This window comes from Saccopteryx bilineata, chromosome 4 (assembly GCF_036850765.1).
Source record: "Saccopteryx bilineata isolate mSacBil1 chromosome 4, mSacBil1_pri_phased_curated, whole genome shotgun sequence".
In the NCBI taxonomy this organism is placed as follows: domain Eukaryota; kingdom Metazoa; phylum Chordata; class Mammalia; order Chiroptera; family Emballonuridae; genus Saccopteryx; species Saccopteryx bilineata.
This window is the reverse complement of record NC_089493.1, coordinates 294,463,870-294,489,391: the sequence shown is the minus strand read 5'-3', so window position 1 is coordinate 294,489,391 and position 25,522 is coordinate 294,463,870. Positions and strand designations below refer to the sequence as shown.

Here is a 25,522-nt window from a genome sequence, read left to right as displayed (position 1 = left end):
GAGCTGAACCCGGTCCTACCTCCTGCCTGCCGTGGCTGGTCCTTCGCTCTGCAGGTGGGTGATGGGGTCCCCCCGCGTGAGCTGAACCCAGTCCTGCCTCCTGCCTGTGTGCTGGTCCTTCGCTCTGCGGGTGGGTGATGGGGTCCCCCCGCGTGAGCTGAACCCGGTCCTACCTCCTGCCTGCCGTGGCTGGTCCTTCATTCTGCGGGTGGGTGATGGGGTCCCCCCGCGTGAGCTGAACCCAGTCCTGCCTCCTGCCTGCCTGTGTGCTGGTCCTTCGCTCTGCGGGTGGGTGATGGGGTCCCCCCGCGTGAGCTGAACCCAGTCCTGCCTCCTGCCTGCCGTGGCTGGTCCTTCGCTCTGCGGGTGGGTGATGGGGGTCCCCCCGCGTGAGCTGAACCCGGTCCTGCCTCCTGCCTGCCGTGGCTGGCGGCTGTGAGACCGACAGCTCCTGCCCTCCCGTCGCTTGGGGGTTGCTCCACGTGGTGCTGTTTGCAGCAGCCGACAGTGCACCTTGCGCCTTGTGCCTCGACCCTGGGCCTCCGGACGCCGGAGCCCCCTCTGCTCCTGTCCCTGTCCCCCATGACACCGGCCTGCGGAAGACCTTCCTCTCAGCTCTTGAGGAGGCTGAACGGGGGCCCTGAAATGTCCTGCTCCCCAAAGCCTGTGACCATGTTCCCTTATGTGGCGGCAGGGGTCCTGCAGGGTGATCGAGGACCTGGAGGACAGCTTATCCAGGAGTCTGTGGGTGGGCCCAGGGTCACCACGAGGTCCTTAGAGAGGGGACTGATGTCAGGGTGGAGATGGAGTGATGCATGCTTTGGGACAGAAGCTGAGGACAGGTGTCACTCGTCACTGCAGGGGCAAACAGCACAGGCTCCATCTCTGGACACAGCTCTCTGCACCAGCACCCTGGCTGACCGGAGTCCGGGGAGCTTGGTCTCCGGTTCCTGACCTCCAGAACTTAGTCTGAAGCCACTATGTTAGTGGCCAGTGGTCCCAGCAGCCCCTAGAAAACCCACGTGGTTCTGACAGGGAAAGGATGCCCCTAGAGAGAGCGCATGCCACAGGCCGGAAACGAGGTTCGCCCACCGGACGGACATCCCACTCGAGTGACGGACTCTGAACCTGGGCAGGCAGAGTGGCAGGGAGGAAGCCCCAGCTGCCCCTCCTAGAAACACGGCCATCTTTCCCCACCACCTGCATCTGGGCTGGCGTCCCCGGGGGTGTGGGCTGCGGACCACGCTGCCCCAGGGAGGCGATTGCCTCTCTGTTACTTTCAAGACTTCCTAACAAGTGCAAGGAGCTCTGCCCGGACAGCTACTGGGTTAGAGTGTCGCCCTGATGTGCCCAGGTTGTGGGTTCGATCCCTGGTCAGGGGCCCATCCAAGGATCAACCAATGACAACATGAATGAATGGAACAACAAATTGAGGTTTCTCTTTTTCCCTACCTCCAAAATAAAAAAAAAAAATTTAAATTCCAAGGAGAAGACTCCAGGCTGGTACCGGAGCGTCTTCAAGGTTTTTGTAACAGCCGTCCCCCAGCCCGTGAGGTGTACGCTCCCTGCTGGCCCAGGTCAGCTCGTCCTGGTGTTTCTGCACGAATGGGCACCGGGCACGGAGTGGGTCAGCCTCAGGCCGGCCAGTACCGTGTGGGTCCTTGACCTTGTGCAGGCGAGGTCCCACAACACAAGTCGGGTGGTTTTCAGAGGACGGTTGTGAAAGCTGGGGACGGAGACGGAGGAAGGGCTCAGGGTAGATAGAGGCGGCAGCGGCAGAGACCAGGCAGGGCTCTGCTCGGGCTCCCCAGGAAGGTCACAGGAAGGAAGGGGGCCAGGGCGGGGCACCTGCGGCTCCCTGGGAAGTCAGAGGAAAGGGCGCCCTGGAGACAGGGTCGGGGGGGGGGGGGCAAGCCTGGGACGAGCCGCCGCTGCCCACTGCTCCTCCTGGTCACAAGTCTCCTGAGGGCCCTTAGAGTTCAGAAGGAAGTCAAGCGTCCATGCCCCAGCGTGGGCGCAGGTGTGCTCTAGAGCGAGCCCGGGCCGGGGCTTTGTTCTGAGTGGTTTTTCTCTCCTGCGGGGGGGGGGGGGGGGGGGGAGTCTTGGGGGAGGGTTTCGGCAGAACATTTCGTTCCCGTGCCCGCTGCGTCCTCCAGCTTGTGGTTCATCGAGATGTGCGTACCGGGGAGGTTTGGGATCTTCCCCTGGTTGTCTTCACCGTGTTACTTTTATCTTGGGTCTGCCTGGCTCAGATCGGGTTTCTGTTATCCGTCACCCCTGACTTCATCCGTCCTTGGGTTTGGGCGGCACACAGGGCATTCATTCACTGGGTCTCCGTCCCCTATCTTCCCTGACCGGGGTGATTTACACTATTTATTCTCGGGTCAGAGAGGAGAAGTATCCATTATTTGCTGTCAAGTGTCCTTGGTTGGGGAAGACAGAAGGAGGTCTTGTGATTCACCAGCTGGCTGTAAATGGGTCCAGTGGTTTGGCCTCGTTTAATCCTCTCGTCTCCGTTTTCCGGCCCCACTTGCCCAGGAGTTTCCCCAGCTTGGGACCATCCTGCCTCTCCAGTGGCCGCCGGACACGCCAGGGCGGTGCACCTGCAGCCGGCTTTGTCCCGCGCAACCTCTGGCGGGCGGGAGTTATTTATTTACGTGCCCGACGCATCTCCCTGGTTTGACTGTGAAGTCCCCCTCTAACCTGGATAGACAGGTGGGCCCCAGGGTGACGCAGGTGCTGCCGCGCCCCTCGCTTCCGACGATTGTCCGCTGTCCTTGGAAACGCCAGGGAAACGTCCGCGCACGTGCGCGCGGACTTCAGTATCCCAAAATCGGGGAAAGAGAGATGGACGCTGGCGGGTATTAGATGGGAATCTTTGTTCTTTTCGCTGTTGCCAGGGCCAGCAGCTGAGCTCCAACCGGCTCAGGAAAGAGAAAACCCTGGAAAGACCAGGGCCAGCCCAGCCTGGCTGGGTCTGAGGACACGACTAGAAGTCATCCACCGCAGTCGCCCGCTGGGCTCTGCTCGCCTCTGTGACACCCTTCTCCTCAGCCTTGTCCCTCGTGTGGCAGAGATGGCTGCTGGCTGGCATCACCCCTCCCTCCCAACAACCACAGAGAAAGGGTGCTGCTTGTCATTCCCAAAAATCTCCAGAAAAATTCCCCAGAATTTTTTTTTTTTGTATTTTTCTTAAGTGAGAAGTGGGGAGACATGCACCCAACCAGGATCCACCTGGCATGCCCACCAGGGGGCAATGCTCTGCCCATCTGGGGCATTGCTCCATTGCAACTGGAGCCATTCTAGCGCCTGAGGTGGAGGCCACAGAGCCATCCTCAGTGTCCGGGCCAACTCTGCTCCAATGGAGCCTCAGCTGCAGGAGGGGAAGAGAGAGACAGAGAGGAAGGAGAGGGGGAGGAGTGGAGAAGCAGATGGGCGCTTCTCCTGTGTGCCCTGGCTGGGAATCGAACCTGGGACTTCCACACGCTGGGCCAACGCTCTACCACTGAGCCAATTGGCCAGGGCCTCCAGAATTTCATGTTAATGGCCTGGCTCTCATTCTCTGCCCATCCCTGACCCGGTCGGGACGGCCGGGAGGTGGAACGTCGGGTGGGCTGGACCTAGGTCGATACCCAGCCCCTCCAGTGGTGAAAGGGTGGGCTGGGAGAGCTGACTGATGTGGGGATGGATGGGGGCGGGGTGTCAGCACCCCCCACACTGTGTGAGCCGAGACAGGACAGCCCGTGTGGTCCTCCAAGGAACATCAAGATGCTGTCGCCCAGGGAAGGAGGGGTTAGATCTTGAAGAAGACACCACGGATGCTGGATGTCACTGCCAGGGACGGAGCCGGGAGAGCCGGAGCAAGTCTGAGAGCTGGGGAAGCCAGCCCTGGTACGGGGGAAAAAGGGACTCGAGTCCATTTTAAGAAAAAAGAAAAAAGTGACATTCAAGTTTTTTTTAGCCATCAAGAAAGAATTCCTATTGTACTCCAGTTCCTACAACATGACTCATAACCACAAGGAGCGGGACAACCCAAATGTCTATGAACAGGTCGATAAAACACGGCCTGTTTCCACAAGGGGGTAACAGTTTGTCTCTAAAGGAGAGGAGATGCTGACCGGGGCCCCAGCGCTGGCGGCCCGTGAGGGCGTGATGAGCATCAGCCCGCCACGAAAGGCCGAGTGCTGTGGGCTTGCCCTGACGGGAGGCACTTGGAGCAGCAAAGCCGCGGACACAGAGCGTGGAGTGGTGGCCAGGGGACAGACGGAGAAGGGGATGAGGCGTTCATGTGGCACGGACGCAGAATTGCATGCGGTTCGAGAAGATGGAAAAGTCTGGGAAAAGACGGTGGTGAGGACAGTGCCACTGAACCGGGCACTTAGAAATGGTGAACATGTTAAGTCTTTAAAAAAATAAAAATAAAAAAAGAAGCATAACTGGATCTAGGAGAAAAAACAAAACCAAACCCTTGGCCCCACGCGTCTTCGACAAGGCACGGAGCCCAGTCCCTGCCCGCGCCGCGCTCTGTGAACGGAAGGCGTCAGGAAGCGCGTGCTGGGTGCGTCAGTCAGGCACGTGGGGTGCTCTGCCTCGTCGCGGAGCCGGGAGCAGTTTCTGAGCAGACACTGAGACCCTCGTCTCCCAGACGCCCGTGCCAGCCCCGAGGGCTGGGTCTGTCTCTCTGGGGGGTCTCCCGGTCGCCCTGGGAGGGCGGTTTGCACAGAGGAGCTTCCACCAACATCCCAAATCCTCTGAGGGTCCTGACCAGTTCCGCCACCCAGGGGACATCTGACTATCTGGGGACACTCTCGGTTGTCACAGCTCAGGGTAGTGGGTGCTCCCGGTGGGGGGAGGCCAGAGATGCTGCTGAAGACGCTACAAGGCGCAGGGCGGCTCCCACGACACGGGACTGCCGAGGCCAGCTTGGCCGTGGGCGCGCACGACAGGAGGGCGCTGCAGGACTGAAGAAAAAAACACACGCAAGACGCAACAGAGAGAAAAGACGGGTCCAGGGGACTCCCGGCCTCTAGGACCCAGAGCCCAGATCTCTGCAGCCTCATCGTGTTTATTGGTCTCTTTACTCATCAAGCAAATTAGCGGAGCCTGGGTTCAGGTGCAGAGAAGGGTAATTAACTAATGTCTTTCAGGTATGTAGGGAGGGGCCATAGGGATCAACCATTTTCCTTTAAACAATTTCAGCAGTGTTTGCAAGGGCGGCGTTCTGCCCCCGCAGGACCTGGCGTTCCAAAGTCCACACAACAGACTTCTCTCAGGACCAGTCTAATTCCCAGCCATTTCCCCACACGGGAGGAGGCCGCCCTGAGGGGTGATGGTGCCGCTGGTGAGCCACCTGGGAGGGAGGTCCTCTTACGTCTCCCAGGGCCTCACACTCCCCCGACTGCCACCCTCCTCAGTACCTTCCCGCTCTGTTCGTTTTCGACGACTTACAAGATTACCACCTAACAGTACACTTTTCTCAAGTTAGCTTCTTGCTCAATATCCTCTAAGGGTTAGGCGATTAATCGACCTTGAATTTAATCCTGTGCCTGGGATTGTGCCTGACAGGGCAGAGACGCGTGGAGGAGGGAAGGATGGACTTAGGACACCTGGATCCCGACCCAGGTCCAGACCGGTGGACTCACCTTCCCCGCTGGGCCCCAGTGAGCCATCCTGACGTCAATAGACAGGTGTCAATCAGCCAGCCAGTCACGCTTGACCTGGCGGAGGTCGGAGGAAGGGTTCGGGGTGGGGAAGGGGGTGCACACTGTTTGGGAAAGTAGGTGTCTTACGGTCATGGTGTATTTTCAGAAATGAACAAATATTGTCGCTTTTATCTTTCTTAAAAGGTGGTAAGGTAGTACTTAAGGAAGGTTACAGTTTGACACACTTTTATTAGAATCAGAAATTGTCCTTTTGACAAAAGACTTTCGTTTGAAACAGAATCAGAGAAGCAGGGGCAAAGGGGTGTCATGACTTACTCGTCAAGTGTGTGTTTGTTCCGTTCCTCACCGTTTACACAGACAGGGCGTCCTCGGGTTACAACGGTCTTGGCGTACGATGTTCTGAGTTCACGGCTCTCACTCCCATAAAAACTTTAAGAAATTGAGATGTGAGTGTTCCGGCTTACACCATTAGCGTCATACTTACGGACTGCGTGGGCTCTGAGGACCCCAGCAATGACAGATCCAGTGAGGTCCACAGAGCTGTGACGGATGCCCTGCTACAGGGCAGAGTTTGGAAGAGAAGACGCCATCAACCTTCCAGACGAGCCTGGAACAATTCTCTAAGAAGGTGGAGAGGCCTGCACCAGATCCTGCACCCTCTACGTCAGCTGCTTCTCGAGATGAGACACCCGTCGTACAGGTAGGATCATCCCCAGTGTCTCCTGCCTGTTCCTTAGACAATCCTGGTTCACCTGACCCAGTGTCTCCAGCCCCTGCTGCAGGTCCTCCTGCCTCTCCAGCTCCCTCCTCCCCATAGGTCCCTCTCTCCCACCTTGCAATGTCCCCTCCAGGGTGCCAGCCAACCACAGGGATAAAGGGAAGGATGTTTTTACACTCATTCTTTGTCAGTTTTTCCTGTTACTACAGTACAGTGTACAGGACAGTATATTTATGTCCTTTTCCGTTTTCTGTGGCTTAGTTGTGTTTTTATGTTCTAGAAGATGATGATGTTACAACTGTGTGAGGATAGGTAAGTGACATAGGTTAGGGTGTGTTTCGACTTACGCCAAAATTCGGGTGAGGTCGCTGTCGTAGGAACGGAACTGTGTCGTCACCCGAGGACCCCCTGAGTCGCTATGTCTGATTGGGTACCCACTTGGTGCTGGGCACTATGCTGAGTACACCCTGTCACTTCACTTTCATGACAGCCCTGTGGGGGTGGGCAGCAGTGTTAGCCCGCTTTTTTTGTTTTTGTGGGTTTTTTTTAATATTTTTCTGAAGTTGGAAACGGGGAGGCAGTCAGACAGACTCCCGCATGCACCCTACCAGGATCCACCGGCATGCCCACCAGGGGGCGATGCTCTGCCCATCTGAGGTGTTGCTCTGTTGCAACCAAAGCCATTCTAGTGCCTGAGGCGGAGGCCATGGAGCCATCCTCAGTGCCCGGGCCAACTTTGCTCCAATGGAGCCTTGGCTGCGGGAGGGGAAGAGAGAGACAGAGAGGAAGGAGTGGGGGAGGGCGGAGAAGCAGATGGGTGCTTCTCCTGTGTGCCCTGGCCGGGAATCGAACCCGGGACTCCTACATGCCAGGCCGACGCTCTACCACTGAGCCAACTGGCCAGGGCCATTAGCCCGCTTTTTATGGAAGAGGAAGCTGAGCAGAGGGCAGACAGTGGGCACAGGTGGAGAAGCCTTGTCCCCAAGACTGGACCAAGTGCCAGACTGTGCCCTGCTCGCTCCCAGGGTCAGAGGGCTGGGTGAACACTGAGGCCAGGAGCCCAGGTGAGGATTTGCTCTAGTCATTCCAGCAGGGAGCTGCTGCTGTGAGAGGGGGAAGAGAACAGGTAAATAGGAGGAGCATGATATGTATGGTCAATGTTGAGTGGCGGCACGAGAGGGGTCCCGGGCAGGCCTGGGGCCTGGCGGGTGGACAGCGAGGACTGATCTTCTTCCAGAGACGAAACGAGACCTGCCCAGCCTGGGAAGGTCAGAGGAGACACGCCCCGGAAGCTGCCCTCGCAGGAATCGGACCAAGGACGGGGCGGGGCCGGGGAGCTGAGGGCTGGGCCACTATCTTGTGTTGCCACTTGCAGGGACGCAGGAGGAGGGGGGTAAGGAACATCTTGCACCCGGGGCTGTGGGTGTGGAGGAGGAGAGAACAGTCTCCAGATAACTCATGGGCGAGCGGACCCCACACCTCCTGATGCATGCAGATGCCCCCCTGAGGTGCTGCGTGGGCCTCGGACCAGCAGACTGCCCAACCCTTGTTTGACGCGCCTGCTTTTGTGCTGAAGCAGCTACTTTCCATCCACCCACCCACCCATCCACCCACCCATCTACCCACCCATCCATCCACCCACCCACCCACCCATCCATCCACCCACCCACCCATCCACCCACCCATCTACCCACCCATCCATCCACCCACCCACCCACCCATCCATCCACCCACCTACCCATCCACCCACCCACCCATCCACCCACCTACCCATCCACCCACCCATCTACCCACCCACCCACCCACCCATCCATCCATCCACCCACCCACCCATCCACCCACCCACCCATCCATCCACCCACCTACCCATCCACCCACCCACCCATCCACCCACCCACCTACCCATCCACCCACCCACCTACCCATCCATCCACCCACCCACCCACCCATCCATCCACCCACCCACCCATCCACCCACCCACCCATCCACCCACCCACCTACCCATCCACCCACCCATCCACCCATTCACCTACCCACCCACCCACCCACCCATCCACCCACCCATCTACCCATCCACCCACCCAACCACCCACCTACCCATCCACCCACCCAACCACCTACCTACCCATCCACCCACCTACCCATCCACCCACCCACCCACCCACCCATCCACCTACCCATCCACCCACCCACCCATCCACCCACCCATCTACCCATCCACCCACTCAACCACCCACCCACCCACCCACCTACCCATCCACCCACCAACCTACCCATCCATTCACCCACCCACCCACCCACCCACCCATCTACCCACCCACCCAACCACCCACCCATCCATCTACCCATCCACCCACCCACCCATCCACCCACCCATCTACCCATCCACCCACCCACCCATCCACCCACCCACCTACCCATCCACCCACCCACCCACCCACCCATCTACCCACCTACCCATCCACCTACCCATCCACCCACCCATCTACCCATCCACCCACCCATCTACCCATCCACCCCCACCCCCCCCTCCATCTATCCATCTCTTCTTCCATCCATCTTCCTCCCTCCCTCCCTCTCTCCTTTCTTCCCTATTAGAAAGGCAGTTGAGTGTAGTAGCTTAACTCAAAGGATTTCTTTCTTCCCAATTGTGGTAATATACACATAACATATGATAACTCGACCACATTAACCATTTACGTGTACTGTTCAGGGGCATTAAATTTATTCACATTGGGCAATCGTCACCACCAGCCCTCTCCAGAACTTTTTCATCTTCTTAAACTGAAACTCTGTCTCCATTAAACAATAGACTCATTCCTGTTCACCCCTCTCCCCCGGTCCCTGACCATCACTCCGTGTTCTCTCTGAATCTGCCTGCTCTGGCTGCCGCGTAGAAGTGGAATCACCCACCCAGTATTGGTCCCTTTTTGTGACGTAGCCCACAAGTTTTGTAATCACAAAAGCTGTGTGACCCTGAGAAACTTGACCTTCCTGAACCCCCACTGCCTCATCTGTGGAATGGCTGTAATAACAGTACCTACCTCGTAGGCTCGCTATAGGGCTTAAATGAGATAATGCATGTAAGGCCCGTAGCCCAGTGCCTGACATGTAGAAAGTGCTCCATAAGCCCTGGCCGGTTGGCTCAGTGGTAGAGCATCGCCCTGGCATGTGGATGTCCTGGGTTTGATTCCCGGCCAGGGCACACAGGAGAGGCGCCCATCTGCTTCTCCACCCCTACCCCTCTCCCTTCTCTCTCTCTCTCTCTCTCTCTCTCTCTCTCTTTTTTCCTCCCACACTATGGCTCCATTGGAGCAAGTTGGCCCCCCATGCTGAGGGTGGCTTCATGGCCTCCACCTCAGTCGCTTAGAAGAGCTCGGTTGCTGAGCAACTGAGCAACGCCCCAGATGGGCAGAGCATCGTCCCCTAGTGGTCTTGCCGGGTGGACCCCCGTTGGGGCGCATACGGGAGTCTGTCTCTCTGCCTCCCCTCCTCTCACTGAATAAAAAAATAAAAAAAAAATAAAAAAAGAAAGTGTTCAATAAATATTAATTACGCATAAACACATGTTATGAATTAGTAGACACTGGCATTGTGCCTGTCCTGCGTCCGGCACCCTCACAAGCACTTTGCATATACGTATTAGCTCATTTAACCCTTGCAGTGTGTCACGATGCTGTACATGTCACGGAGGAGCCAGTGCCTGGCAGAGCTGAGGCTGAAATCTGGGCAGCCTGTTTCCAAAGCCCACGGCTTGCCCACAGGGACAAAGGGTCTCTGCTGCCTGTCAGTGGACGGTCCTCTTCTGCATCTCAGTCCTGGGTCAGGCGACCAAGGTGAGTGAGTGGAGGTGTGGGGGGCCCCGTGTACAGGAAGACCCTGTGGGAACTGGGGGGAACCCCACTGCAGGTGAGTTGGGTGCTGTCCTAACCCAGTGGGGGCACCCCTCGTGTCCACCTACTCATGCGTGTCTCCTGTGGCCCCGATGGGGACTGCGGGGTGCTGGGCCACCTTTCTCGCGGGAGCAGGCCCGGAGGCTTCCCGGGAGAGGCAGCTATGCCAGCCCCTTTCCCTTGGTTGGCAGGGAGCTCCGTGATCCTCGCCACCCCTGGCGCTAGCTGGCTCGTTGAGATTAAAAAAAAAAAATGTTTCTTCTTCTGGGCCTCGGGGCCGCCTCCCACTCAGGCTTGACCGCGTTCTGGGCCCCTTTTAAAGGGCAGAGCCCACGCTGGGATCAGCCAGTCCTGTCCCTCAGGGAGACAAGAGCGTCCAGAAGAGCAGGTGCAGGTTCCCAGGTGGCTTGGCCAGCAGCTCTGTCCCCCGCAGCCTCGTCCCTGATGTCTGAGCAGGTGAGCCCACTGCCACCTCTTCCCCTCGGGCCTGGCCCTTCCGGGGTGACTGAAGATTCCTTCACGGCTGCGGGGGGGGGGGGCGGAGGGCTTCCCCCCCACCTTCACTCTCCCCCCCCCCCCTGCAGGCGGTAGAAGCGATGGGGATGGCAGACCTGGAGCTGGGCAGCGACGGGGGGAAGGAGCCCAGCGTGGGGGGCGGGTGGCGCGGGCTGTGGCACGAGCGGTTCGTGCAGCCCTGCGTGGTGGAGGCGCTGGGCTCCGCCCTCTTCACCTTCGTGGGCTGTCTGTCCGTCATCGAGAAGGGGCCGGAGACCGGGCTGCTGCAGCCGGCCCTGGCCCACGGGCTGGCCCTGGGCCTCCTCACCGCCACGCTGGGCAATATCAGGTGAGGCCGGGCGGGGCGGGGTGTGCGTGCGTGCCGCCAGCGCGACCCCGAGAGCCGAGCCGTCCGCAGGGACCCCGCCCCCTCCCTCCACCGCCGCCGTCCCCGGGCACCCACGCGGGGTCCTGGGAACACTGTGGGGAGAGGCAGACTGCGGGGTTCAGATCCCAGCTCTGCCGCCCACGAGCTCTGTGACTGCGGGTGGGTCACTCTTCCCATCCGAACCGCTCCAGCGAGAGAATGCGAAGCCGAGTATGTTTGAAATAATAATAATAATAACAATAATAATAATAATATTATTGTTATTATTATTTATTTTTGGACAAGCTAGCACATATCCTATAGTGCTTGTATGTGGTTAGCGCTGTTCAAAGCCCCTCACAGGCCCGGACTCGTGCGGTCGCCGCCACAGCCCGGTGCGGCGGGGGCCCTCATCGCCGTGCTCCAGCGGCGACAGGACAGCCACGGACGGGCCCAAGGTGGCGTGGCTCAGGAGCGACAGGGCTGGCTGTCCGGCACCCATACCCCAGGGGGACAGCCCGGTGGGGAGGCAGGAGGCAGAAGCAGTGTGAAGGGCTTCGTGCGATCAAGGGCTCAGTGGCGGCTGGTTGCTTTGCTGCGACGAATGTGAGGCTGGGGTTTTATCGCAGCCAGGGGCTTCCCTGGGGAAAGCGGGCTGTGGAGGGGTTCCCCACTCGGGTACCCACAAACCCGCGTGACCCCGGCCTGTGGGCTAGTGAGCAGAGAGGGGTGGGCGAGGGGCTTCCCTTGCCCAGCACCCATCAGGACAGGAGCTCCGTGGGTGGTCCGTGGGCTGCCAGGAGAACCAGCCATGTGGCAGGTGCCTCGAATGGGCCCCTCGCAGGATGAGGTAGGACACAGCTGCTCTGTGTTTAATCTCGCTCGGAAAATGGGTCAGAATAAGGAAATGAAAATACCGTTTCCCAGAAAAACAGAACGGAAAGAGAATGTTAACATTTAAAAAAGACGATGTCCAGGGCATGCTGCCTGTGGAACAAATACCACCTCATCTCCTTCTGTTTCCGTGGGTCTGGTGCTGAGTGCGATCTCTGCAACGGCCTAGCTGGGTGGACAGGCCAAGACTCTGCACAATGGTCTGAGTGGGGATATTAATAATATCCGATATGGATTGAGTATCGACCACACATAGAATACAATACGGGAACGTGTGTTGGGTTTATTATATGTTTGCAACAGCCTGATGAAGTAGGGACCACTGAGGCACAGAGAGGTATATACCTCGCCCAAGGACACACAGCAATTCAGGGGCAGCGCTGGAATTCGAATCCAGGCCCGCTGGCTGGGAGACCATTTTTTATGCAGTGCCCTAGCCCGCCTCCCTAGAACACCACGTTGTTAGCCAATCACTTGCTTTCTCAACAAATGTTCATTCAGCACCCCCACCGTGCGCTGGGCACTGACGTGGAGGTTGCTCCGTGGATCCAAGAGAAGGTGTGTGATTAAAACACCCAATTCTGCGCCTGGCACATAGTAGGTGTTCAATGAATATTTGTGGAGCAGATGATAAATGAGTAAATGTTCATTGCTTTTTTTATTATTGTTTTATTGTTATAATGAAGGCAGAGTAGGTCCTGGGAGCACATAGGGTGTCCCGGAGAGCCCCGCCCTCTCCCGGATGAGCCCTGCTCCAAGTCGGGGTTTCTCCCTGTTTGGGCTGGGTGAGCTGGCGGAGGAGAGGCCGATGGCGAGGAGAGAGCCTCCAGCTTTGCAGTGTCCCCTGGGAGAGCCCCCACCCCGCCCCACATCACCTCGATGCCTTGGCAGGGCCCCGGTTGAACTTGGTGAAGGACTGGAACTGAGGCCACGCAGGCTTGGCCACCCTCTGCCCACCTGAGTCTGAGCATCTGCTGGGGCTTCCCCATCACACAGGAAACTCAGCCGAGAGGCTCTGCACAGATTGGGGCCGGAGGAGCGGGGGTGCTGGCCCCAGGACATCAGCATGTTGCACAGAGGCTTCCTGTCCAGGGCCAAGGTCTTCCGTCTGGTCTTGGCCCACTGCCTTCTGTCTGCTGGGGACAGGTCCAGTGCTGGGCTCTGAATGAACATCAGGGCGGCACTTTGGCTCTTGTGTCATATTGGGGGGGGGGTTCAGGGGTCATTTTTCTTCTTATGGGGGTGCCCGTTTCACTCCACGCACCAGGGGAATTTAACGGGCGAGCCTCTGAGGATGCTGAGGTGGGTTGCAGGATGTGGGGGTCTCCTGGTTCGGGGTTCCAGCTCGCTGAGCGTCCTGGGAAAAAGGAAGGCTTTCTTACCCATGACCAATGGAGGGGGCCGGCCAGCTTAAACCAGTCCTTGGACCCCAGGTTCAATTCTGTCTGCCCTTCCCACTACCTTCACACCCAAACTCCAGGTCCCGATCCCAAACTCCCTCGAGGATGTCTAACCTTTCTCCTGATTCTGAATGCCGTTCCCAACCGAAACCCCTACTCTCTGTTTTATCTCCAAGACTAAGCACACTTTCAGACCAAAATGAGGGGGTTTCCAAGCTCATGAATACAGAGAACAGATTGGTGTGTGTGTGTGTGTGGGGGGGGCGGACAAAATAGGCAAAGGGAGTCAAGAGGTAAAAACTTGCAGTTATAAAGCGAGTACATTCTGGGGGTTCGATGTGTGGCCCCAGATGGTGACTAGAGTGAAGAATACCGTCTTGCATATTTGCAAGTTGCTGAGAGAGCAAATCTTAAAAGTCCTCATCACAAGAAAACTCTGTAACTCCGTGTAGGGATGGGTATGAACTAGATTTACTGTGCTGATCATTTTGCAATCTAGACCCATATTGAATCATTATCTTGTACACCTGAAACTAATGTAATTGTCAACTAGACCTCAATAACAAAGAAAGATTTTTATCGGTTGAGAGGAGAGGAGATAGAGAGACAGTCTCCCGCATGCATCCTGACCGGGATCCGCCCGGCAATCCCGTCTGGGGCTGATGCTGGAACCAATTGAGCCGGTTGCTATGAGAGGGGAAGAGAGAGAGAAGGGGAAGAGGAAGGGGAAGAGAAGCAGATGGGCGCTTCTCTTCTGTGTCCTGACTGGGGATCGAACCTGGGACATTCACACACCGGGCTGATGCTCTATCCACTGGCCACGGCCCAGTGAGGAGCATTTGTTCAGGTTACTTACAAGGGGAGGCCAGGATGCCTCTCCTGGGCTACTCATTTGGAGGTTGGGGTGTCATTCTGACCTGTGGCCGCACCTCCAGAGGGTTAGTAGGGGCTCTGAGGGAGTCTCGAAGGAGCTGAGAGACGTGTTCCCACGGCATTCACCCTCTGGGACCCCAGGGGCATCCAGGCACTGGGCTGACCCCTCCCGGGCTCTCCCGCCTGCCCATGCCCACCCCTGGGTAGCTCAGGAAAAACGCCGCCTCTGTCCTACTTGGATGGGACCCTCGACTGACTAGCAGCGCAAGGCCAGCCCCTGGGGGGCTGGGTGGGACACCCCCCCTCCGGCACAGCTGGAACCTTGGCCTCATGCCTTCTTTCTGCTCTTGTGGGGGACAGTGGTGGACACTTCAACCCTGCCGTGTCCCTGGCGGTCACGCTGATCGGAGGCCTTACCCTGACGATGCTCCTTCCCTACTGGATCTCCCAGCTCTGCGGGGGGCTGATCGGGGCTGCCCTGGCCAAGGTGGGTGAGGCCCGGTGGGGGCGGGGCAGCCGGGGCGGGGGGGGGGGCCTGTCCAGTCCTCCCTGTGTTCTCCAGTGGGACTGGGGGGGCCTGTGGCTCAGTTCGGATCCACCCCGGTTCTCTCCACACCCGGACAAACCAGGACAGACCAAGAAGCAGGATTCAGGACAGGAGGCTTTTCTTCCTGAGTCCATTCGTCCTCAGGCCCCCTCCCCCACATTCATTCATTTATTCGTTCATTTACTTGTTCGTTTATTCTACAGACCTCTCACGAAACACTGACTAGGTGAAGACGATTATTCTCGGGGAGCTCCTGCTCTGACTTCTCCGTGTTCCCAGCTTGCCCCCTCCCAAGCGAGCTCTCAGCCTCTGACCGGAGCGGGTTGATTATCACGTTTGGAATTCTCCCGCCCCCTCAGACGACTCGCTCTCCCTTTCCGCTGCAGAATTTTCATGGCTCTGTGCGTAACCCACGGGTGGACGCCCTCGCCTCCTCCCTCCTGTCCTCCTTCCCGGCCTTCCTCCTTTCCTTCTTCCCCCTTCCCTTCCCTCTTTCACTCTCTTTTTCTTGCTGCCCCTGAAGAGTCAGCCCAACCACGGGCCCTTCAAGATGCAGGCCTTGCTTGGTGTGTGTGGGTGAGCGGGCAGGGTAAAGGCTCCCTCCCCTGCCCTGGCCTCCTGGCACCCCCATCGGTGACCCTGTCCGCCTGCCTGTACCCACCGGCTCCGATCCTTGGCAGAGAGCAGTGCCCACACTCCCTCCCGCGGGGCCACTGGCCACCTTGTCAAACCGACAACAGGCCACACTGCGGCCGGACAGCGGGGCCGTTCACCCAGCACAGCCTCGCTGCTAAGTTCTTCTCTCCTCGTCTTTCCTCGCTTCACTTCCCGACAATGTCACAGGAAGCCACCGTCAGTCCTGAGGGGACGCTTAGGGCCTGGGCCTGGAGTTGTCACCGTCCCCCTTGTACAGAAGGGGGAACGGAGGGGCAGAGACGTCAGCACCTTGCCCGAGTTCAGAGGAGCTGGCGAGCAGCAGAGCCCAGACCTGGGTCCAGGGCCCTGAACCTCGTCTGCTCTGCCAGCTCCCTCTCCAGGGGCTGTGATGACCCCCCCCCCCAGACTTAAGCGTCAGGGCTCCCCGTGCCCCCCCCCAAGGGAACTTATAAGGGGTTAGCAATATCTTGACCTGGTCACGTGTGTTTGCAGTTTGTAAAGGGGAGGTCCTTTCGTGCCCTTTCTCTCAAAGAGGGTCACCTAAGTCACATCAGCTTCAGGCCCGCAGGAGCCGCCGCCATCAGTGTTAACCCCATTTTACAGACGGGGCCAAACGAGGCCCAGGGAAGTCCAGCGGCTCACGCAGTCTCCCGGGAGAAACGGTGGGGCTGGGGCGGGCCCCGGCTGTGTGCACTGCCGCCCTTCACGCAGGGCCGGGCCGTGGTTATTGGGGCCGCTGCCCTCGGCTCCTGGCTGTCCCTGCGCCTCCCCTCTGCTGCTGTGGGGCTGAGTGGCTTCCCCGCGCAGGTGGTGAGCCCGGAGGAGAGGTTCTGGAACGCGTCCGGGGCAGCCTTTGTGACGGTGCAGGAGCCGGGGCAGGTGGTGGGGGCCGTGGTGGCCGAGATCGTCCTGACCACCCTGCTGACGCTGGCCGTCTGCATGGGCGCCGTCAACGAGAGGACGCAGGGGCCCCTGGCCCCGTTCCCCATCGGCTTCTCCGTCATCGTGGACGTCCTGGCGGGGTGAGTGCCCTCGGCTCTCGGTCGGTTGGGGCTGCGAAGCTTCCCGGAGGGGCACAGACTCAGTGGCTGACAGGTGATGCAGACTGGTGCAGTAGGCTGGCATGAGGCAGACAATAGGGAGTGGTGGGGACTGTGGTATCTTTGGGAAGTTACTGCTATGTGGGAGTGTGGGCCTGGAGGGAGCCTTCTGCTCATTTCCCTCTGAGGAAGTCAGAAAGCCGGGTTCTTACATGCAGTTATTTCTGTAGTGCCAGTAAGACATTTCCGCACGCTGTTCGTCCAGCCAGTGGGCAGCCAGGGGGAGCCTGGCTTACAAAGAGCTTCCGCACCTGTTGTCTCATTTACACTGAACCCCACAGTGGGCCCGGGAAGCAACTCAGGGGAGAAGGTTGGGTGAGGTGAGGTGTTATTTCCTCATTTTCTGTATGAGGAAAACAGAGGTTCAGAGAGGACGTGAGTGACTTACTGAAGGTCCCTGGACAGCCGCAGACGGAGTGACAGACCTGGGCCAAGAGCCCGCACGGGCTGCTGAAGAGGATGAGGGAGCCCTTCCCAGGGCCCACTCCTTTTTTCTTTCTTTCTTTCTCTTGGGCGCAGTTTCCCGCCTCTGCCCTCCAAGCCCAGGTCACGCGTGACAGGGCGAGTCCGGGCGGCTCTGGTGGGAGGCGTGGGAACTGTGGCAGCGCTTTGCTGCCCCCTGGTGGCCGTCGGTTCACTTACAAGCCCATGGACCACGGCTACTGGAGCCGGGGCGGGTGAGGGGCGCAGTCTGCGGGACCCCGCCTGAGTCACAGCAGAACCAGAGAAGTGCACCGGGGCCACAGACCCCCCACAGGAGGGGCTGAAGCGGCTGGATTAAACACCTGTGCATGAATTACATCCGGGGCACGGGCTCTATCTACGCTTTTTCGTGGACTCTTGACAGCCCACGAGATAGGTGCTCTCATCCTAACTGAAATACCGAGGTCACATGACTAGAAGTAGATGCCAAGTTCACGTGATTGATGGCTGCTGATAGGCTCCACCTCCTTGAAGAGACCTTTTCTTCTTCTTCCCGCCCTCTCGGAGCGGGCATCCCCTCCGGGGTCCTCTAGACGGGGTGTGGGGACAGGCAGGCCCTTCAGTTTCCAGTGCGACCAGCCTCTTCACCCGCACCTTCTCTGAACCCCTCTGGAACCGGAACCGCACGGTGGGGTGGGGTTCGGGTGGCCGTGAGACCTTGGCTCAGCTGGGGAGGGGAATTCGAGGAGGGGGGGGTCCTGACCGGGCTCTGGTGACCCCTGTGCTGGTCGTCTGCAGGGGTGCCGTGTCTGGGGCCTGCATGAACCCTGCCCGTGCCTTTGGGCCGGCCGTGGTGGCCAACCACTGGGACTTCCACTGGATCTACTGGCTGGGCCCGCTCCTGGCCAGCCTGCTTGTGGCCATGCTGATCAGGTAGGTAGGGGTGGGACGCAGGGTCACTGGCTCACCTGAGGGGCTCCTGGGGACAGCTCCTGCCTCCTGCAGCGTCTAGAGCTGCAGGACGAGGACCTCGCTCGAGTTTGGAGAAAAGGGAGCCTTCTGCGGAGGCAAGCGTTCTGACTCTGGGACCTCAGACTGCGAGTGACAGAAATGCACCTGAACACAGTTCATGTCATTCAGGAGAATTCATGCGCTCACATAACGGAAAGGTTTACAGGTAGCACTGTGATGTCCTAGGCAGGTGCCCGAACCATGTCCTCAGGCTCGAGTCTTTCTCGTAGACCGTGTCCTATGGGCAGGCTTCATGCTTAGGTGGGCTCCCCAGCGGCGGAGGAAGGGCAGGCTCGGGGAGGCATCTCTCTGGAGAGCCCCCCGCTGGGCGCCTCTCCCCCAGCGGCTCCGAGACCTCACTGGGCCTCATTGGGCCGTGGTTTTTGTAGGTTCCTCATCGGAGATGGGAAAACTCGCCTCGTCCTAAAGGGATGGTGAAGCCGAGAGCGTGGACTCCCTGCCGCCCGGAGCCCCCAGCAGGCCCAGCCCGGACTGGAGCTGCCGGCACTGCTGCATGCCCAGCTGTGGCACAGGCCCGAGGGGCGGCTGACCCATCCCCTGCCTGGGGCCTGGCTTCTCAGACGGACGGATGGACCGCTGCTGTGTCCTGAGGGTGCTCGAGGTCCGGGGGATCCCCTTGTTCTCATCAGAGCCCTCAGCCAGAAACATGTGCCCCGCCCCGAGGGAGGGGCCCAGGAGTGCGCGGGGGCGGCTGGAAGAGGCGCTGTCTGCTCAGTTCCCCGCCCCTCCCTCGCCCGGAGTCCTGTGTGACCGAAGGGCCTTCCGCGGTCTGTTTCCTGCTCCCTGCGCTGTCCGCCTCGCTTTGCAATAAATAAATAAATAGTCCTGTGTCTCCCTCCGCGTACCCTTCCGCTTGCCTTTCGTTTCAGAACTGGGCGCTGCTGGGGAGGGAGCCGAGTCCAGGCTGGGCCTTGTTGGTCCAGAGTCTGGTTAGGGCCCACGTCCAGCTTAGAACCCAGTGCAGACACAGGCCAGCCCGGGGTCGGTCTCCGCCTTAGCCAGACCCACTGCAGGCCGTTCAGGAGCTCGGAGTCCAATCGAGAACCCAGTCTGGATGCTCGTTAGAATCAGTTCCACATCCCAGACCTGAGGACCTGGCTGCAAAGCCCAGTGCGAACTCCAGGACGGGGTCTGGCTCCCAGGACGGTCCAGGACAGGCCCCGTGGCAGGGCAGCTGGGGATGAGTGTGAGTGTGGGGTGGGCCGGCTGCCAGGATGTCCTGAGGAGAGAGACAATGTGGTCCGGAGGGACAGTGACATTGGGGTGGAAGGTGTGAGTATAATGATGAGAAAGAATAAAAGAGGATCAAAGGACACTTTCTGTACTTCTCCCCGTAAGTGTGGAGGGGTATCTTCTCTGTAAGAATCTCCGGGCCATGTACGGGCGATGACCACCACAATATAAGGAAGTTCTAGTCTAGGGATATAACATAACTCAACAATCAAAAAGCTCTCCCAGTTCTACAGGCTCAACTTCCTCACCTGAGTAAAAACAAAATGTTCAAAGGAGAACAGTCACCAATATGATAAGACACTGCCTATTGAGACAATGGACACTGTACGCCCAAACATCCAGAGCATTTCTGGACGAAAGGAGAGAGACAAAAATACGAGGAACCACCACAAACCTAAAGAAAAACAAAGGGAAGGAAATAATATGATCAAGTCGGAAACAAGATAGTTAGAACACTCACAAAGAGCAGAACACTTCTTCGGGTGAAAGCAGTCATGAAATAAACCTCTGGGGAACCCAGGAAGTAATAACATAGTGACAGTGCGTGCACACACACGTAAACACGCATGTACCCACCAGCATGCATGTGTACACCCAGCATGTATCGCTCATGTGCCCAGCACTGTGCTGATCGCTCTCCGTACATTATCAGCTCACTGCCCACAGGGAGGGTGGTGGGTTCAATGAATGGTGTCCCCCAAAATTCACGTCTACCTGGAACCTAAGAATGGCCTTGTTTGGAAATGAGGTCTTTGCGGACATAATTAAGGAAGGGTCGATTAAGGTGAGATCATACTGGACTAAGGGTGGGCCCTAAATCCAGTGAATGTTCTTTTTTTTTTTTTCTTTTTCATTTTTCTGAAGCTGGAAACAGGGAGAGACAGTCAGACAGACTCCCGCATGCGCCTGACCGGGATCCACCCGGCACGCCCACCAGGGGCGACGCTCTGCCCACCAGGGGGCGATGCTCTGCCCATCCTGGGCGTCGCCATGTTGCGACCAGAGCCACTCTAGCGCCTGGGGCAGAGGCCACAGAGCCATCCCCAGCGCCCGGGCCATCTTTGCTCCAATGGAGCCTTGGCTGCGGGAGGGGAAGAGAGAGACAGAGAGGAAAGCGCGGCGGAGGGGTGGAGAAGCAAATGGGCGCTTCTCCTGTGTGCCCTGGCCGGGAATCGAACCCGGGTCCTCCGCATAGTGAATGTTCTTGTTGCAATACCTTCGTTGTTCATTGATTGCTTTCTCTTACGTGCCTTGACCGTGGGCCTTCAGCAGACCGAGTGACCCCTTGCTGGAGCCAGCGACCTTGGGTCCAAGCTGGTGAGCTTTTGCTCAAACCAGATGAGCCTGCGCTCAAGCTGGCGACCTCGGGGTCTCAAACCTGGGTCCTTCTGCATCCCAGTCCGACGCTCTATCCACTGCGCCACCACCTGGTCAGGCTCCAGTGAATGTTCTTGTAAGAGACAGAAAGGGACACACAGAGACACAGAGGAGGAGGCATGTCAACGAAGCGGGGAGGCCACCTAGCAGCACGAAGAGTCACCAAGAGCTACAGAGGCCAGGAAGGACTCTTCCCCAACAGCCTGGGCAGGGAGCATGGCCGGCTGGCAGCTTAATTTCAGCCTGCTGGCCTCCTCCAGGACTGTAGCATAGCAGGTAAGATATTTTTGCCAGGTTTGTGGTCATTTGTCACAAAGGTGGCCCCAGGAAACTCTCCCAGGTAGGGAGGGATCCTTTATCTTCTCATTTTCCAGAGGGTCAAATGCAGGTTCCAAGAGAGGACCTTATCCGAAGTCATCCAGGTGGACGGCGCCACCATTGATGATGAGCTGTGTTCAACTGCAGGGTCCCAGAAGCTTTGTCACCACACTCCACTGTTCCTGAATAAAGGGACAGCCTGTCTCTTGCCTTGTCTTCTACTTGCCTGTTTATCCCCATTAAGAGAGGCATCGTAACTCTTGTCCTAACTTGCACTTGGATTTGGACGTGCGTCCTGGTCCTCACGTCAAGTCCCGGACCGCGCTCTCGGGCGGGAGAGCAAAGCTGAGTCGTTTTCAGGACTCCACGTCTGGCTTAGTGCTTGCCGCGCAGAAGCGACTAAGTATTCAGAGACTTGAATGAATGAATGCCCAGGCGGATCCCACCGACTCACAAATTCATTGCCTGCACAGAGTAGAATCCGAAATAGCCCTATCTCTTCCGTTTGTCTCCTTCCCATCTCCTGCCCTTTCAAGAACAAGGTGACAGAATTGTAAAGACGTTGGAGCTGGACACTCTGGGGTAGCAGCACACTGTAGTTGTCATGAGCCTGGGTTCTGAGGAGGACGTAGATTTAAAGTCCGGGTCATCTGCTGGATAGGCTTGAAGAAGGTACCGAACTTCTTGCAGCCTCAGTTTCCTTGTCTATAAAATAGAAATGTCACCTCAGAGTGCTTGTGAGAAGTACCTCGCATTTTTCACTCCATAAGATGCACTCCCCCCCACCTCCTCAAAAAAAAGTGGAGGAGAAAATGCCCGTCTTATGGAGCGAAAAAATATGGTAGTTTATTAAATATTTTAATACACCATTTGGTTCAGAATATTTTTTCTTATTTTCCTCTTTAAAACCCTAGGTGTGCCCTGGCCGGTTTGCTCAGTGGTAGAATATCGGCCTGGCGTGCAGAAGTCCCGGGTTCGATTCCTAGCCAGGGCACACAGGAGAAGTGCCCATTTGCTTCTCCACCTCTCCCCTCTCCTTCCTCTCTGTCTCTCTCTTCCCCTCCCGCAGCCGAGGCCGCATTGGAGCAAAGATGGCCCGGGCGCTGGGGATGGCTCCTTGGCCTCTGCCCCAGGCACTAGAGTGGCTCTGGTCGCAATAGAGCGATGCCCCAGAGGGGCAGAGCATCGCCCCCTGGTGGGCAGAGCTTCGCCCCTGGTGGGCGTGCCGGGTGGATCCCGGTCGGGCGCATGCGGGAGTGTCTGACTGTCTCTCCCTGTTTCCAGCTTCAGAAAAATACAAAAAAAACCCAAAAAAAAAATCAAAAAAAAAAAACACCCCAAAAAACCCTAGGTGTGTCTTAGGGTCAGGTGCGTCTTATGGAGCGAAAAAATACGGTAATCAGATGATGGCTGTAAAGTGTGAGGACAGCGCCTTGGACCTTGTGAGCGGAGGACGTGTCAGTTCTTGTTTTCTTTACGACCTCATCAGAGGTTTCTGTCACTTGCAGGGATCAGCACCAGGGCTGGGGGTGGAGTCTCTCCAGGGACCTGGTGCAGATGCGTTTTCTCAGTTAAACCACCCTCCTCAGGCTCTCAGAGCCTCCCAGGGGAACGGCTGGGAAGCATTCATGCTGTCAGACCCCACACCGAGAGAGGCTGAAGAATGTGACTGTGATCACACAGGGGTCTACCCAGTGGCTGAAGAATGTGACTGTGGTCACTCAGGGGTCTACCTAGTGGCTGAAGAATGTGACGGTAATCACACAGGGGTCTACCCAGTGGCTGAAGAATGTGACTTTGGTCACTCAGGGGTCTACCTAGTGGCTGAAGAATGTGACTGTGGTCACTCAGGGGTCTACCTAGTGGCTGAAGAAGGTGACTGTGATCACACAGGGGTCTACCTAGTGTCAGGGCTCGACCAGGATCTCAGACACAGTCCGGGGTGCTTCCGACTGCAGCAGGCACACCCCACTCTAGACCCCCCGGGGTGCGAGCACTGACTCCTTCCCTTCTGCCAGAATCCGCTTAGCCCTCGCGCGCCATGTGGTCGGGAAGCCTGGCATGAGACTCGTGCCCCTCTCTCTCGGCAGGTCTTCCAAGAACCGTGAGAGCTTAAGCAACCCGACAGAGGAAAGGACGCCCTGCTCCTCTCATATGGAACTTTCCACGTTGTGCCTGATCTACCGCCACAGGGAGGGGTCGTCAGGTGTGCTGCTGGGCCACCCTGGACCCGGCCAGGGGAGTGTCTGGAGAGAGGAGTCCCTCGTCTGAAGAAAGGCTGAACTTCATCGCCAAGACCGCTCCGGCCGCCACGCCAAGCTCCCCGGCCCGGCACGCTCCGCAGGCGCGGTGTTGCGTCTAAGCAACCCTTGAGGCTGAAGCCGTTCCGGGCTTGGCCCTGTGCCCTCTACCCCACAGTGTCATTCTCCTCCAGAGTCCTGCCACCTCAGAGTGGGTCAGGCATCTATCTGCCCAAAACCACGCTTCCCCTTCGAGTCCCTGGACCCAGCGTGGAGCTGGGAGGTTGCGACTAGCCGTGTTCCTCTTAGTGCTTGAGACACAAGGCATTCTTTCTCCTCCCTTCAAGCCGAATTGTTTTTGCCTGACCTGTGGTGGCGCAGTGGGATAAAGCGTTGACCTTGAACACTGAGGTCGCTGGTTTGAAACCCTGGGCTTGCCTGGTCAGGGCACATATGGGAGTTGATGCTTCCTGCTTCTCCCCCCTTCTCTCTCTCTCCTTCTTTCCCCCTCTCTCTCCTCTCTGAAAAAAGATGGAAGGTTTGTGGCTCTTAGAGATGCCACGACTCTCATCAAATCCCCGGTCTGAGCTGGTTCACAGACCTAAATCATGTAATGGAACGGGAGGTCAGGAATCTTGTGGGAGAACTCGGGGCGCCATACACCTGTCAGCCTCTACCGTGGCTTCCTCCAAAGGGGCTGTGGCTGTGGACTCAAGGACAATACGGAAACCTTACAGGGGCTCTTAGATGCTGACGGAGCAGGTCATCTTCTCGAGAGCCCTGGGACTACAGCAGTCGGCCACACAGAGGCTTACAAAGTCCGGGAGAGAGGGGACTTCCCTTTGGAGTCCTGCTCATGGGTAGGCGACCCGCCCTGTGGCTCTTACAGTTCGTGAGTAGTGGGAAATTCATGTTCAAGCCAGTAGCAAAGTATGTTGAGTCTGTGACTCGTGGAATTGAAATCCTTCCTGGAAGCCACTATAACTCTAGACAAAAATAGTAAGTCTAAAGCAACACTGTGTATCTTTGGGGAAATTGTAGCGTCTTGTTCCACCATAAAGGGCTGTGGGTGCCTGACCAGGTGGTGGCGCAGTGGATAGAGTGTCAGACTGGGATGTGGAGGACCCAGGTTTGAGGCCCCAAATTCGCCAGCTTGAGTGCGGGCTCATCTGGTTTGAGCAAAGCTCACCAGCTTGGACCCAAGGTCGCTGGAGGGAGCAAGGGGTTACTTGGTCTGCTGAAGGCCTGCGGTCAAGACACATATGAGAAAGCAATCAATGAACTAAGGTGTAGCAACGAAAAAACTGATGATTGATGCTTCTCATCTCTCTCCGTTCCTGTCTGTTCCTATCTGTCCCTCTGTCACTGTAAAAAAAAAAAAAAAAAAAAAAAGAGCTGTGGGTGAGTGCCTCCCCCAGATACATGCTGAGGTTAATCCCATCCTAGAATCAGAGCTGAATGTTATTTGGGACGATGGCAATGGACTCTATCCGAGGACAGCTGCACAAGAACAGCTGTGGAGTCAACAGGTCCGCTGACTACGGGGAGGGCGGTGAACGGGAACAAGACGGAAGTTCTCTCCAGGGTCAGCTCTGACTGCTGGGAGGACAGTGAATGGGAACAAGACGGAAGTTCTCTCCAGGGTCAGCTCTGACTACGGGGAGGGCGGTGAACGGGAACAAGACGGAAATTCTCTCCAGGGTCAGCTCTGACTACAGGGAGGGCGGTGAACGGGAACAAGATGGAAGTTCTCTCCAGGGTCAGCTCTGACTACAGGGAGGGCGGTGAACAGGAACAAGATGGAAATTCTCTCCAGGGTCAGCTCTGACTACGGGGAGGACGGTGAACGGGAACAAGACGGAAGTTCTCTCCAGGGTCAGCTCTGACTACGGGGAGGGCGGTGAACGGGAACAAGACAGAAGTTCTCTCCAGGGTCAGCTCTGACTACGGGGAGGGCGGTGAACGGGAACAAGACGGAAGGTCTCTCCAGGGTCAGCTCTGACTACGGGGAGGGTAGTGAACGGGAACAAGACGGAAGTTCTCTCCAGGGTCAGCTGACTACGGGGAGGGCGGTGAACGGGAACAAGACGGAAGTTCTCTCCAGGGTCAGCTCTGACTACAGGGAGGGCGGTGAACGGGAACAAGACAGAAGTTCTCTCCAGGGTCAGCTCTGACTACAGGGAGGGCGGTGAACGGGAACAAGACAGAAGTTCTCTCCAGGGTCAGCTCTGACTACGGGGAGGGCGGTGAACGGGAACAAGACGGAAGTTCTCTATAGGGTCAGCTCTGAC

The 25,522-nt window shown here is 57.8% G+C and overlaps 1 protein-coding gene across 1 annotated transcript; it reads left to right on the top strand.

Annotated features, from left to right (window-relative positions):
- Positions 1-10,877: 10,877 nt before the first annotated feature.
- AQP8 (aquaporin 8) lies at positions 10,878-18,576 on the top strand. The gene is made up of 5 exons (XM_066278486.1): positions 10,878-11,119; positions 14,665-14,791; positions 16,316-16,530; positions 17,830-17,964; positions 18,432-18,576. The coding sequence occupies exons 1-5, from the start codon at positions 10,878-10,880 to the stop codon at positions 18,478-18,480; spliced, it is 768 nt and encodes a 255-aa protein (XP_066134583.1). The 3' UTR covers positions 18,481-18,576.
- The last annotated feature ends 6,946 nt before the right edge of the window (positions 18,577-25,522 follow it).

Excerpts from the sequence above, each read along its gene's own strand:
- AQP8 (XM_066278486.1), top strand. The coding sequence starts at position 10,878 with ATGGCAGACCTGGAGCTGGGCAGCGACGGGGGGAAGGAGCCCAGCGTG. Across the intron at positions 11,120-14,664 it reads GCCACGCTGGGCAATATCAG|TGGTGGACACTTCAACCCTG; the intron begins GTGAGGCCGGGC and ends TGTGGGGGACAG. Across the intron at positions 16,531-17,829 it reads ATCGTGGACGTCCTGGCGGG|GGGTGCCGTGTCTGGGGCCT; the intron begins GTGAGTGCCCTC and ends GGTCGTCTGCAG.